The sequence below is a fragment of the Crocodylus porosus genome, unplaced genomic scaffold, assembly GCF_001723895.1.
Source record: "Crocodylus porosus isolate Cpor-Errol unplaced genomic scaffold, CroPor_comp1, whole genome shotgun sequence".
Taxonomy (NCBI): Eukaryota; Metazoa; Chordata; order Crocodylia; family Crocodylidae; genus Crocodylus; species Crocodylus porosus.
The window spans coordinates 8,837,181-8,852,394 of NW_017728932.1; the positions used below are offsets into that span (position 1 = coordinate 8,837,181).

Below are 15,214 nucleotides of genomic sequence, written 5' to 3' on the forward strand. Positions count from 1 at the left end.
TGCTCAAGTAATCAGTCCGGTACTGAAAAATTGGCCCCGCTGTATAGCAGATACCTGACCTTGACCGGAGCCTCTAGAAGTTGCTACGGCTTCTGCCATTGATCATTTGCAAGGCATAGCATCATTAGAAGTTGCTACAGCTTCTGCCATTGATCATTTGCAAGGCATAGCATCATTGAGCTGTTGTGTATTTATGTTTTGCAGAGCTTGGACCTGGATGACCATAGTGAACCAGAGCCGAGAAAAATTTCTAATTCCACCATCATTGAAAATGGACATCAGTCTTCAGTAGGTAAGAAAGAAATGCAGGAAAGACAAATAAGTTCCAAGACCAGCCTCCCCGGCAAACTACGGCTGCGTGTAAAGTTGGGTTGTGTCGGTACGAGCAACTTCCTGGTGTTGCAAGTGTCAGCTTCATACTATTTCAACGTGATTATTGTACCGTGCTGATGATCTTACAGACCTTCAGGCATGTGCTTCATTTTTCTACTATGAGTAGTCCCACTGACTTAGTAAGCTTGTTCCTAAGTGTAGGATCTGGCCCTAAATCTTAGCATCATCGGTGCAATTTCCAGTAATTCTGAATAAGATTTAGTAATCTGGGTGCCTTTCTGTCCGTACATTTTAAAGAATTCTACGTGCTACTAAATTAACTCTCCCTTCCCTTCTGGGGAACCGGTCTTATTATCTCCATGATATGCAAGAGGAAAGCAAAGCAGAGAGCTTTTAAGTAAACAAACCAACAAAAAAGAAGAGAGGAGTCCTGAGACTTGGTCCCCAGGAGCAGATGTAGTGGCAGCAGGCACAGTGGCTCCAAAATGAAACATAGTAGACTGTCATATAGGACAAGGCATCATCATGACTTTTACAAAGCTCGATTTCAGCATGCTCAGTCTCCTGAGAATGACATGGTACTGTTAAAGGGGAAATTAATCTAGTTAATCCGGTGTTTCAGAAATCAAAATGAAATAAAGCCACTGTGCCTAGGGGCTTGTTTTGAAATTTAAAAATAGCTGAAAATAACATAATTTTCCTCCCCTGTTTCCTTTTATCCCCTAGGTCAGGCAAAGGTTTCACATGAAGTGATCTCTTCTCCTCCCATGTCAAACTCTTCCCCTGAAGCACATGCCCCTGCTGTGTCCTTACAAATGCCACACCTTCCTGTGACTGCAGTGACAAGAGTGTCAGAAAAATTTTCTGGAGAAACCTCCTCATCATCAGGGACAGCCAATGCATCCAGTGGCCTGATAGGACAGAGCAGGAGCAAAAATGAGACTGTGATGAAAACGTCCAACCAATCAGGTAAGAGAGAAATGTCTAGCTATGAAAGAAATTTGTTCACCTAAGCTAGGTCTGGTATTTTTATAAAGTAAAAATCATCATTTGATTCATCTTCTAGCTGTTTGGTGTTGAATGCTTTGGTGACGTGCAGTTCATGCAAGCTTAGTAGCTGCAGGGTTTATAGCCTAATTTATTTAAACATAAATTTCACACTTCAGGGAATATCCCATTAAAGTCCATGGGAATCCTCTCATTGAGTCCAGTGGTTCTGGGATCAGACCCATAGGGTTTTATTCATGAGGAACCCATTACAGATGAGGAAATGGAGGTGAAGAAATTTCAGGTGACCTAACCAGAATAACAAAGGGGACCAGGCAAGAAAATAGAGACAGAAATGAGACAAAGGAGTTCTGACGAGGTGGTAACAAAAAAACCCCCACTTTTTTTGTTTTGCTGGCAAGTGAATGCTTGGTATTTGAACCAAAATTATTTTGGTGCTCAGCTGAAATTCTTCAGTTTCTAACCAGTATTTTTGCATTTTTAATTTACTTGGATCTCTGAGGTCAAAATCTCATGTTCATTTTAGGACTTCACGGGCTCAGTTCTCCTACTGCACCGGTTTGACGCTGATGGAACTGCACTGATTTCAGCAGAGCCTTTCTTGTTTGTGAAAGGGGAGTTCTGCCCCGTTATCAACGTGAAAGAGAAGCTGTTTGCATGTGAATCAACAATTGTTTCTTGGGGTTTCCCTTGTATGAAAACAAAGAAATTAGCCCACATCTTCCCTTTTTTCCTTTTCAGTGAGTGCTGTGAAGACCTGGAATTCCAGTTCGGTGAGAACAGTGGGCACCTCTGTAACTGCAGGTGGGTGCTTTTCCCTACCTTCCTTGCAAGCATCCTACTATGCAAGGATGCTGTTCGTGAGTTTGACTCTGGGGTTTTGATCTGGGCTCCTCTCTCCACAAACCAGCATAAATTGAACAGTTGGTTCAAGTCATGACTACATAGCAATGCTGAGAATGTAACAAGGCATCATGAAGATGTCTGATGCAGCTCCACTGAAGTCAGGGGAAGGCTTTCGCGTGACTCCAGTGGGCTTTGGATCACACTTCAGATGAGTTCATAGCAGAGGCTGTAGACAGATGTAGGTTTCAGCCACTTTAAAAGGAGAAGAAGGGTTGGCCCTCTGGAGTGCTCATCAGCTGTGACAAAGTAACTGTTAGGTCTGTATGTCTCTAAAGCAGTGTAAGAGAGTTAAAATGCTGTAACGATAACCCAGAAAGAAACAGGTTTAAAGTTACATCAGTTTTGTTCCACTTATGCCATACCAATATAACTGTTATGTCTGTCCATGCCCTGGCCCATTCAGCTTCTTTGCAAACTTCTGGATGTTCCATTCAAGCAAAGGAAAGAAAAGAAAACAGGTTATTTTGAATTACCCACAGTGCCATCTTTCATTACGATCAACATACCCTGTAATCAGCCTCCCGCAAGGGACTTTCTCTTTGGACCCTAAAGCTAGCCCTGAGGTCCCGAAGTTACTGGATCTGATATATCTTATGCAATATGGTGAAAGGGGGGCAAACATGACTTTCTGTTGGGCAGCACAGGTAGACCACAGCGGTGGGGCTCGTGGGAAAGAGAAGGGCTCTGTGGTGCTCCAACCCCCTCACTTGGTGACTTTGCAGCCGTTGGAGTCTGGGCTGCTTTTGGGGGGCTGAAATGGTTCCCAACAGAAACTAAATAGCCCACAAAGCAACTCTGAATCTCGCCATATGACTAGGGCTGCATATGACTTTCCAGGAAGAGTGTAGCAAGCTGCGCTTTAGCTCTGTTTCTTCTTGCACTGCCTTCCCACTGGCTCCATCGCTAGCATACTGTACTTCTTAGCTTGCGCCTTGTAGAGGGGCCAGAATGAGTCTGCCTGGAGACGCAGTGTCTGCACCAAGGGGCTTGTCCCAAGGCTTTCTGAGGAATGTTTTAGCTCTTCAACACCACTGCAGTGGGACAGGTCCCTCCCCAAGAGCCTGCTAGCTTCTGCTGGCAGAATAACCTGCGACTTTTCCCGGTGGTGAGGAAGAATAAGTGTGTGGCCATGTGTCAGGAAGCTGATTAAAAACATATGGTGGGGAAAACACTTAGCACTGATGCATCTCGTTTTTATTGCTGTTTACGCAGAGAAAAGCACTTCCGTCACAAAGTCTGTGTCAGCTATGAGCTACGGAATGACTAGTGGAACCAAAGCTACTGAAAGGTAGGCCTTTCCTTGATTTTTGTTACACTAACAAGTGTGTTCACTATACCTTAAATACAGAGACCAGGTGAGTCCTATTGGGTCCAAACCAAGTATGTAGAAGGGGCTTGAGATGCCCCATTTGAGGCGCAGGGAAGTGGGGAATGGATAGGTTTTGTAGCTCGGTGGCTAGGGAACAGTCAAGCTGAAGATGGTGGTTAAACTGAGGTTTACATCTGTTGACATGAAAGCCAACATGACAATATTTGAAGCTGGTTGGGAATACTGTCTGGTTACTGAGCTGTCATCATTGGGTGAGGGGGAGGGTGGCTTTGTGGTTTAGGTGCTAAGTGGAAACATAAGTGGTGTAGGTGTAACTACTGGCCCTGCTACTGCCTGCTTACATGACCCAGAAAAAGTCCTCCATTTGCTTTGCACATCCATTTTCCTCCTGTAAAAGAAGGATCACTACCTCTCTGCCTTGTAGGAGTCTTGGGAGCATGGGCGACTGGTGCCTCCTGAGTCTGGGGGGGCACCAGATTGCAGCGGCAAGACCAGAAGGGCACTTCCAGCAGCACTTCCAGCTTCGCGGCTGGCGCTTCCAGGGGGTGCATGACCAATCTCAGAGGGTGCACATGCACCCACGTGCATCCCCTGTGCATTGCCAGTACTTGGGAGGATAAATCCATTAATAGATGAGGTGCTCATTTACTGACTGGATGGGAGTTACATGAGCTAGGCAGATAACTTCAATAACCCCTGATCTAGCTGAATACCCCATCCAGTATGGGACTGTTGATTGCAGTGTACTCGGTTGTGCTTTGACAAGACAAGTGACCCGTGGCTCCAGGAACAGGGTATTCTACAGCCCCATGCTACTAGAACATCTGAGTGCCTGCGTACAGCGAGCCGAGCACCATGCTATCACCTGCCTTGTTGCTAGCTCAGCTCTAATCTCTGTGAATGAGCATGTGTGGGATGTACAATGCCTGTTTTTTCAAATTGTCCTTCAATGGACATGCTGGGCCCTTTGTCAGCTCCTTTTAAAGTATTCAGCTGTGTTGAAGTTTTTATTTTGGGTCTGTTTTTGGAAACTGCACACATGACCCATCAAACATTCTTATTTTCACTGGCTTGGAGCTTAGCTCCCAGCGTTAGGTTTCCAAGTGCCTTGCAGGACACAGGCTGACTTTCTGCCCTCCTTGGGAAGGCTGACTACCACACATTTTTGATTAATTCAAAGGCACAGTTGTTTAGTGTAGGATTACGCGGTATCACCATTGCTGTTGGGGATATCAAGGCATCCTCAGCATGCAAAATATTTAGCAATACAAATGGAAGGGCAGACAACTTCAGTTTCCTTAACGGGGCTTGCATCTGCCTCCCAAATTAGCCTAACCTGGGTATTAAACTTCTGATGGGCTGCTAGGTAAAGGTGCTGCACCAGCTGTTTGTCATTTGAGTCACAGAAGGATGTTCATTTTGGGAGACAGGATTCTCTTCCCAGATGTTTGTAAATTATTATATGACCAGGAATCATTCACTTCATCCCACTGTTCCTCAGCTTTCCTAAGGCTCCTAATGCCCAGATTTGTCAAGGTATTAGGCATTCCTTTGCTCTGTGCTGCGAGGTCTTAGTGATTTAGACAGCAAGCCCAATTATCAAAAGTGCCTTAGGTTCCTTAGTCCTATTGACTCAATGAAACTTAAGCTCCTAAATGCTTCGGTCAGTTGTGAAAATGGGATTGGGGTTCCTTTGAAAATATCCCCCTGTATGCATAAATGCCTGGAGTTCTGCTGGAGCTGATGTCAGTGCTGCATCATGATACCCGCACCCCAGACAATTTCCCTTTTAACGGATTATTTTTGCATTCTTGTGATTTTTTTTCTGCAGTGTCACCGACAGTTACAGCGATGTAACCCCCAAATCCCACTCCCCTCCACCTACTGTGCACCGCCAAGTGGAAAGGAGGAGAGAGCTCGTGAGGTCGCAGACACTGCCACGGACTTTGGGGACGCAGTCCAGGAAAGCTCTCTTTGAGAAATTTGAACAGGACAGTGGCAAGTATGTCATTCCTTAGGCAGTATTGCATCCAGAGTGGGCTCAGTAATGGGGAAAAAAGTCTGTTCGCTGATTATAGTGGAGGTTGCCTAGCTGACGATATCTCTCAGGGTTTGAATGGCTGGAAATCTTGGGCTTGATCCAGCTCTCATGAAGTCACTGGTGAAATTTTCATTTATTCCAGTGAGTGTTAGATCAAGCCTTTGGTAAGCAATTCATGATGAGCTTGAAGATCCAATAATATTGCATAGTCAACCTGGAAAAGGAAGAAGCCAGGAAATACAGAGCTGTAGCTACAAGCTGCCTTTGCTGTTGTCTAGTCACTTTACTGGCCCAGCAGGTGTCCGTTCTTTAAACAGGGATATTATAAAAAATTTCCTCTGCATGGCTGCTTACTAAGGCTTATGAAAGGGAACTGGAAATACCATGTTGTTATTTATGGCAGTATGTGCTGTGGTCCTGGCTTTAAAATGTTTTTAATCCAAATAGAAGATACAGGTGAAATCCTGGCGTTACTGAAAAACCAAGATTTCCTCCTGACATCAATAAGATGGGGGTTTCATTTTTTTGCATTTCTCCAGTGGCATACAGGTTTCCCTCGCCAACCGCTGGGGTCAGGTTCCTGAAAGTTCCCGTGGCTGAAAAAGCTCTGGTTGGCAGGACAAAAGACTTATGAGGAAAATGGCAGGTGGCGGGCTGATGCGCGGCCACGGAAAACCAGGGTTACTCAAAACTATACCACGGTAGCCAAAATGGTATATAGAATAATAAGCATGGAAAACTGTGGTTGGCAAAGGAAACCTGCGCTGGCAGGGTGGTGGGCTTGGAAAAGTGTATTGGTGTCCCCTATGATGTATTTTGCTGCAAGGATGTAGCTGACAGGAGTCTTTTAACCTTTTCTAGACTTCAGTCTGTTGTCCCTTTTCTTTTTCCAGAGGGAAAGGAGAGTCCAAAGCAAAGCTGAAGAGGTCCCAGAGTTTTGGGGTTGCCAGTGCAAGCAGCATCAAGCAAATTCTTTTGGATTGGTGTCGCTCAAAAACCATAGGATACAAGGTGAGGAGACCCTGTCCCTTTCTGAGCTTTTCCTTCCGAATTCCTCACAAATATTTTTTAGAGAAACTGTACTGAAAAATATGCATTCTGCTGTTATTGAGAAGCAATCTAAAACACTCCAAGCAATTGCTTATATTCATTTCAGGACCTTAAGGCCCTAAGAAAATGCAGTTTGATGTGTGTTGCTACATGTGTACTGCATGTGCAAAAGTAAGTGCACATGAGCAATTCCATTGAAGTTAATGAGACTTTTCACATAAGAGCAAAAGTGAATGGTTAAGTGCCTTGCTAGATGGAGCACTTTATAGGTGTACAGTCTTTACGTTGCATTAGTGCATTTTCTCTTCATTACACGGTTTGAGTGTATGTACCTTATGTATGGATGACATCTGAATAGGGATGGAGATTGCTCTGTGTTAATATTACATGGAGATTAAGATAATTTTGTTATGTGGTAAAATGGGCTGCTCTATTTTGGAATGAAAGATGTTAGGATATAGCAAATGGTGGGGATTAAATTCCCCCGGTTTCAACATGTTCATGTCCTGTGAGGCTGTATGAGTGTAACTGAGAAGAGAGTTAGGTTTATAAGTTTTCGTTGAAATTGCCTGGCATCAGCCTGCATTGCTCAGTGTAATTCTCAGGGGAAAGAACAGCTTTCCCAGATGTGTGAGTGCAAAATGGTGCACATTCAAGAGTTTTATTAGGCAATAAAACAAAAGACAGCATGTTATTCCTGAGCTCTGAACATTCAGTTTGTTGGGGATATTATTAAAATCTATTTTAGCTCTAAGCAGCAAGACCAGGGACTGGATTTTCTATACTGGAAAAAAATTAAGTGTTATGTATCAAAAAAGCCCAATTCTGTCTTGTTGCACTGGTGCAAATCCAGAGGAACTCTGGACTCTTCGCTGTGATTGCAAAGGGCTGGCTATTGCTGATGGGCTCACTTTCATGTTGTGCCATCCAGTGGGGTCCAGCCCATCCCCTGTTTGCACCCATGTAGTGCCATTGAAATCGGTTGTGCTAGTCAGGGGGTTAGAGCTGATTTGAGCAGGGAGTAAAGTATTGAGTTTGCACACTCCTGAGCAGCAGCAGACAAATACCACTATCTGGTTAGCAACTACTTCATGGTTGCTAGAGATGCAAGATAAGTCATTCACTCGTGTTACCTGAATGCAGGTTCAAGACCTAGGGCCAATGCAAAGCCTGTTGAAGTTAATGGAAATCTTTCCATCGTCTTCTGTAAACTTTGCATCAGGCCCCTAGGCCACCCATCTGCTTTGCACCTGCATCAGATTTGAACTGCTGGGAAGGTCAATGTTTTGCATTCAGATACTGTCCTGGTATTGGATGAGATACTGTCCAGCAAGAGTGGGCAGCTGCTGTTCCAAGTCTCTGCCTTGTCCTAAAACTTTCTGTTTGCATTATGACAGCACATTGATCTGCAGAACTTCTCCTCGAGCTGGAGTGATGGGATGGCGTTTTGTGCCCTTGTGCATTCTTTCTTTCCTGAAGCCTTCGATTACAATGAGCTTGACCCAGCTAATCGCAAGCAAAACTTTGAGCTAGCTTTCACCATGGCTGAGTGAGTACCATGTTACATGTCTGTGACGTGCATCCAGCGTTGTCTCACCAGGTTGTGCAGTGAGTGTTCAATAATTTGTCCCTCGTGCCATACATTAATTACAAGGTGAAATTTATGATGCCAGGAAGTGGTAATAAAGCTGTGCATGTGAGCACATAGAACAGGAGGCTCAGAAATAAAAAGTAAGATGCATGTTTAGCAGATGTCTGGTAAGATGTAAGTGGGCGTGTCTACACATGTGCTTTAATACTAATTCACTTATTTTAATGCGCATTAAATGTGGTATTTAGTTAATGCCTATTAAAATAGGCTAATGTGCATTAAGGCAGGTTAATGCACATTTTCCTAGTACCTTACAGTGGAGGTACTAGATTTCATGCACATTAACTAAAGCATGTTAATGCATGTATATATGTGCCCAAGTAGTGGTTGCAAACAAACTCCAGTGCTCTGTGCCCTAGTTTGCTCCCAGGTTCATGCATTCAGATCTACCGATGACTCATATGCATACGTTCAAATTCTGCCCCTAAACCTATGTACTCAATTTGCCTCGCTACCCAGGGGATTTTTACTCACACTATTTTTACACTGTTTCATAGCAATTTTACAAAGGGAATTTTCAAACGGTACTCGTTCTCCTAAACCCTTTTGAAAATCTTCCCCCCATAATGCTTAGCCCTAGAGTACTTGTGAAAGACTTTGCATTGGAATGTATTATCACTGGGTTTGGATTCAAAGGCAGTCCTCCCACTGACCTCAGTGGGAGACACGATAAGGTCATTAGACCATCACAAGAATGTATGTGCATTCAGTTAAACTTCTGGTGCACCTGACTTAAATCAGATGATTCATCACATTCGCTTGAATGTTTTCAGGTGATTTAATTTGCCAACTTCTAGCTTGTAGTAGCTTTCCAGGGTTCAGTCCAGTAGCCTGAGTCAACAAAACCCATTTTCTAATGGGATGTTATTTCCCCATGTGTTTTTTTTAAAGGGAAAATAAAATAAATAGCTCCTGCAAATAAATTATATTATTACTATGTGTTGCTGACAGGTTGGGCATTTACACAGATTTAGAACTAACATCTGGAAAGCTCTTAAATCTTACACATTTTATTTATTGAGATTTGGGGAAAAAACAGAAATGTACTTAGCATGGATCATTAGTAACTCTGACAAAGTAAACAGAATGAGCCGTATGACACAAGTAATTGTTAACCAGTTGGGTTTCAGCGAAGCTGGGAACTAAACGGATGCACTTTGTACAACCCAACATCCAGCTGCCTGAAGGACTTAGGCAAAGTGGAAGAGCCAAGCAAACTGAATTTTAAAGAAAAAAGGTTTGACTCCATTGTTAAGAGTACTACTCACCTTAAAAAAATCTTGACTAGTTCCTGTTGTAAACTGGCAAAACTTCAGTGCGTTGGGAGTACATTGGCCTGCGTCCATTGATTTGAAAGATGTGAGGTTGATTGATGGCAGCTCAGAATCTGATCCTGTGCCTTCAATTTACACGGTCAAAGATTCGTTACCCTGGTGTTGAAGAGTTCAGGATGTGGAACCAAGAACTAAAATAAAACCACGGAGTCATGATGCCATAGTCCCTAACCAACCCAACTCACAGAATGTGTCTGCTTTACTGTACTATAACTTGGCAGGTAGGAGAATTGCTACCTGCCAAGGAGTTTGGTACTACCCACAATAGAACAAGCATGCCTATTACAGGGACATTTGAACCTCAGATCATTTTCCTCCGCCCTGTCACTTAGGGACAGTTTGTCATGGCAAGCAACATTTTAGTCACGGGAACATACATACAATAGTGGTAAGTGTAATGTTTTTTACTGGGGAAGTAAACACAGAAATGAAATAAGTGGAGGAACAAGAACTTAAAACATGCATCAGTCAAATGGCTGTGCTTGAGTGGTCCTTTAAGATGGCATTTATTTCTGGTTTGCATGTAGTGTATAGTAAGCCCTTTCGCCAAGGTCATTAGATGCATTTGATGCCGATGTGTTGCTTGTATGTATGTCACATGAATTCTGTGTCCTGCCTTTTCTGTAACTTTCTGTTTTCCTGCTCTGGATTTTCCTTCTGACTCTTTGGCACCCAAAGAGTGCAGGACCAGACCCTTAAGGGTTGTGTTGTTTTCATTGTTGCTCTTTGTAGTGCAATACCATTTTTTTCTAGAGCAACACTCATCTTGCTTTGAAAAGAATTATTAAGAGGGAGGCAAGTTGTTATTCCTGCGAACTGTTGTCACGACAAGTGAATATGAGCAATTAAAACATCAGCCCATGGCACTGTAATTAAAAGCCGTACTTGTCTAAGAGCCTGCTTGTCCTCAGGATCTCTGCACCAGTCTTCTCTAGGTGTAACTCACACCACAGATATGTTGTACTGAAGCGGCTCACTGAGGTCTGACACTGAGCTACGCTGCTGAAGACCAGACCCAGCGGTGCAGCACATCTGCACAAGTGATTTTGTATTGGACTAGCTCCACTCATGCAGATACCCGCAGCGTAGGCAGACTCTATGTCTGGAAAACAGGAGTTGGAGAATTAGGAGCTTCTGTCTTATTTAATTCTCCAAATAGCATCAAGGAAAAAACACTGCCTTTAGTGACTACAGAGCACAGAACTCTTGCTTGTTCAAATGGGATGCTGACAGACACGGGGGGGAAATAAAAGCACTTTACCAGGGGAAGCAGGACATTAGTTTGACCCCGCTCCACTGCATGTATATAGATCACATGCTTAGTGGGGCTTTTTGGCACTTTTATTTAATAGCTGATTCAATCAAATAGAACCAAAATCATCTTTATAAATATTCAATCAGCTGTTAGATAAAAGCATCATAAAAGCCCCGCTGAAGCGCCAGATCTGTACAGACGCCGGGTGAGCTTCGTCCAATCTTCTGGACTCAGTATGGGGGCACACAGAATTTAAAGTAAAGCACTGTTTTGTTTTGTTTTGTTTTTGGTTTGGTTTTTTTATGCCTGTAAGCAGCCACAGAGCACAGATCCACTGTCTATTAAAGGCAGAATTGTTTTAACCAGCTGCAAAGGTCAGCCGACAGGCCCCTCCAGTCTCCAGCAGATGTTTCTTCTGTCCAGACCAATGGGAATGTCAAGTGATGTTTCCCTTCTTCCTTCCTGAGAGTAAACATCAAGAACAAAGCTTTGGCCTAATCAGCATTGTCAAGACCAAATCCAGGCTTAGGAAGGTGCAGGTGGCTTAATAGAGATGGAGTGATAGTAATATTCTCATTAAAATCCTGTTCTGCTCTATCTCATTGTTGCTTCATAATAGACCTAGTGTTGGAAGCTCAGTGCTGTGCTATAAAGACGAACCTTGCTATTCATTTATAGATCAGATTGTATGGCAACTGGACAGCAGTCAAGCCAACCCTCCAGGGACCCTCTAAAATGCTACAGTTTATGGAGAGTAGTTCATTTTAGCTGTTTAAAACCGTTAATTAACTCCTGTTTTGCAGATTGCCACACTTCTGCTGGTGTTTAGACCTTCAGTGTTATATTTAGGTTTCTGCAGCATGCGTCATCCAAGTTGGAGGACTTTACAGGCATTTTCATGTAATGCAGCCTGAGAGTTTGTTCACTGATCTTGCAATCAGGGCTCATGGACTCAAGAGGTGATATCTTGTATTAGACCAACAAAATTTGTGCAAAAAAATATCTTTAATTGCAAGCTTTCGGGCACAAACACCCTTCATCAGGCATCAGAAAAGTTCCACCTATCTTGGGATTTCAGCTATTTGATTATTTTGTTTAAATGCAGAAGAAGTGATATTTTAAGGTTCTTGGTCCAGCAGGAACATGACTCATACTTTGCTGTTGTGCTGTGTAGTTTGGGTAACAATAAGAACACTGCATGGGGTATTTAGTCAGGTTCAGCATGCTCTTTTCATATAATCACGGGATGCAGGAGTGCATGGCTACAGGCTTCTACAACTTATGATGTGGCTTCAAACACCATTGCACATTGAAGTAGGGCCCAGTTAGACCCAAGTTCTTTAATGCAAAATGGCAATAGTACTGGGATCAACCATCAGTTGCGATTTGCTATGAAGCAAAATACTTTGGACCGCTCGCCAGTCAGGCAAACCCACTGTTCTTTGTAAGGAAGTTCAGTTGAAGAACATTAAAAATGAAAGGGGGAAGATAATCTTTCATACTTCTGCTGCTAATTATCAATCGGGCGAGGAAGACTCCTGGGTCTTAGCTGATTCATTGATTTAAGCCTGCCTTTGGCTCTCCAAGGAGAATTCTGATGTTCTCATATCAAAGATGAAGTATGGAGACAAACATAAGCTAAAACAGAAGACATCCGGACAAACAGTACTAATCTGGAATGAGATGAGAACTGCTGGTAGAAGTGTCAGTATCTCCATGGCTGTCGGTGGCTCTGACCAAGCTACTGTCTTCCGATGTGCGGGGGAAATTCCTCTCTTTCTTTCCTTCTTTCTTCCGGTTTTACCTGGGTTCTCTTGGTTATGCCTTTTCCTGCCCAGCCTGCGTTGTTCCACAGATCTTCGTCTTGCCTCAGCAAACGCCTCCCTTATACTTGACTTTGGATGTGAGCCTGATTTCAGCACTTGATCCTGATAACTGTCCAGGAAGGTAGCCTGTACCACTCAAACCTAAAAGAAACATCCAGTCCTCCTTTGCCTCTTCGTAAGAGCCTGTCCCACTTGCCAGCATCCAAAGCAGTTGCCGGAACAACCCCAGGCTTGCTTTCCCCTGAGAGCGGGAGGGGTTTGCAAATCTGCACAACCCTGTTTGCTGAGGCATGTAGCTTGCTGAGCGGTGGGGGCATGTCCAGCAGAGACCAGGGGCTTGATCCCAAAACCTAAGAACCCAATGGAGAAAATCCCACTGAGCTTTGAGTCTTATCCCTCAGTGTGGAGAAAGGCGATAAGAGGAACAGGAGGCTCTTCCAGTCACAGAAAATGGCAGCCTATAAGTATGACATGAACGTGACCTTTTCAGTGTTACCTACGGTGCTGTTATAGATATTTCGTTGAGAGGAGATCCCATTGTGTTGGTACGAGCCAAGATGATGCTGAATCAAGGCAGCAATTGGACCTTGGAAATATATGTACAAACAGTGGCCATAATCTTTTATATGACGGATCTGTTTTGCTCTTACTACAGGAAACTGGCTCACTGTGACCGCCTGATAGAAGTGGACGACATGATGGTGATGGGTCGGAAGCCGGATCCCATGTGTGTTTTCACCTATGTGCAGTCACTGTACAACCACCTGCGTCGCTTTGAATAAAACCACAGCCACCTCTCCAGCTGGGAGGATTGAGTCCAACCCTCTCCTGAGAGGACTCTGGCCCTTTGCGAATACAACACTGCCATTATTTCTTGTCCTTAAGCTTGTTACCATCCCTCCACTTGCATTCAGCTGTGTCACTGATTGAATTACTGCCAAGTAGGGCCCCAAAGTGTTGATCACAGCAGTGGGCCAGTGCCGTAGAAGAAGAAGCAGAAATTGTCATTTTGGTGCTAATTAGAAGTTGTTTTAAGTGCCCTGTTGATAAAAGATGGAAGGAAGCTATGTTGTAACACTTGTCACAGTCAAGTTGGAGGACACAGCTTCACAGGGTGAGGGTGCTCGTGCTACACGGTTGCTCTCTCCTAACACAAGAGTGCAATACCCACAGGACAGCATTTGCATTCTCTACCTCTCTCTCCAGCACAACGTACAGCCAGCAGAAGGCAGATTAAGCCCTAGCGTTATGAAGGAAGGGAAGCTCTGCTCTAGTAAATGTGAAGTTGTAGGATTAAACCATTGGCGCCACGTCACCTCCCGTAAAGCGAACATGTTGGTTTGATGCTATTATGCGTGTGCAACATGCCATCCCCTGGGAGGGGTCATTGCACAACAGTGGCCCTTATGGGGATCTGAACTGCGTTACCAATACGCACCTCTCCCATGTAAGCGAAAGGAATTGCTCGCTGCACTTGTCACATTAGTTGGCTCTAACCCTTTGTGTTAGGGGAGCACCACCACTTAGCCATTATTGGCATTCAGATCCCCATCAAGGCCATCACAGGGTAACAAGCTGCACCACTGTGGGTTAATGAGGATCAGACTTAAAACCATTTGCCCAGGTGGTGTGTTGAACCATGTGCAGAACAGCCTGGTTTCACTCGTGGTCAAGGAGGCACTTGGAGGTGGGGTTGGTCATTTAATGCATACGTCTGGGTGTTTACGTAAAGGGGAGGTTAACAACCGCAATTCAGTGCAGGCAGCAAGGGAAGAAAGCTGCCCAGCAGTGTGCCTCAATCCTGCCGTAGGAGAGAGTAGCACTAAGATGTGAGAGAGGAACTCAGTCTCCGTGCTGCCATTGGTGCCTGGCCGCTCTGCTGCAGCAGCAGGCAAGGCACTGCTCAGTGTGAAGAGGCAGAGGTTCTGAAATCAGCATTAATGCCATTAACCTAAATGGGGTGACTCCAGATTTACACGCGTGAAAGGGAGATCCGATTTCACGCTCTGGTTCCTGCCCACTAGAGCAGCAGGGAACACATTGACCATACAAGAACTTTTTTTTTTGTTTTAGTCCCCATGTTCCCCTCCTCTTCCCTAAGACCAGGCTCATAGAATATAAAATTGCCAGGCAAGCCAATTGCTCGTGCTAAAGAATGGTTTTTACCTGCTCTGTTTACGTGCGCCTTGCAGATATTTATAAAGATGATTTTGGTTCTGTATCGATGACCATTTATAATAAAACATATGCCAAACAGCCTCTGGGCTCAGTGCTTCTCTTTGAGTGGAAGGTAAAGCTGAAAGGGGCTTCCCAAGAAGCTTTTCTAAACCTGAAATATATATTTAGACTTGAAAGGAAAAATAATTTCACTTGGCCTGATGGTGATCTCACTCAGGGCTGTAAATCTAGGCTACCTGCTGGCTTCAGTGATCACTACGACAGGGCTTGATTCTCTGGCAATACAAGTAACAGGACTAATA

General features: G+C 44.1%; 1 protein-coding gene across 1 annotated transcript; it reads left to right on the top strand.

The window, feature by feature from the left end:
* Positions 1-204: 204 nt before the first annotated feature.
* Positions 205-14,988, top strand: SMTNL2 (smoothelin like 2). Its single transcript, XM_019545533.1, has 8 exons — positions 205-292; positions 1,060-1,302; positions 2,083-2,145; positions 3,457-3,535; positions 5,409-5,579; positions 6,512-6,629; positions 8,066-8,217; positions 13,390-14,988. The coding sequence occupies exons 2-8, from the start codon at positions 1,101-1,103 to the stop codon at positions 13,514-13,516; spliced, it is 912 nt and encodes a 303-aa protein (XP_019401078.1). The 5' UTR covers positions 205-292; positions 1,060-1,100; the 3' UTR covers positions 13,517-14,988.
* Positions 14,989-15,214: the final 226 nt, after the last annotated feature.

Coding starts and splice junctions, on each gene's coding strand:
- SMTNL2 (XM_019545533.1), top strand. CDS start 1,101: ATGTCAAACTCTTCCCCTGAAGCACATGCCCCTGCTGTGTCCTTACAA. Junction 1,303..2,082: donor GAAAACGTCCAACCAATCAG/GTAAGAGAGAAA, acceptor TTTCCTTTTCAG/TGAGTGCTGTGAAGACCTGG. Junction 3,536..5,408: donor GGAACCAAAGCTACTGAAAG/GTAGGCCTTTCC, acceptor TTTTTTCTGCAG/TGTCACCGACAGTTACAGCG.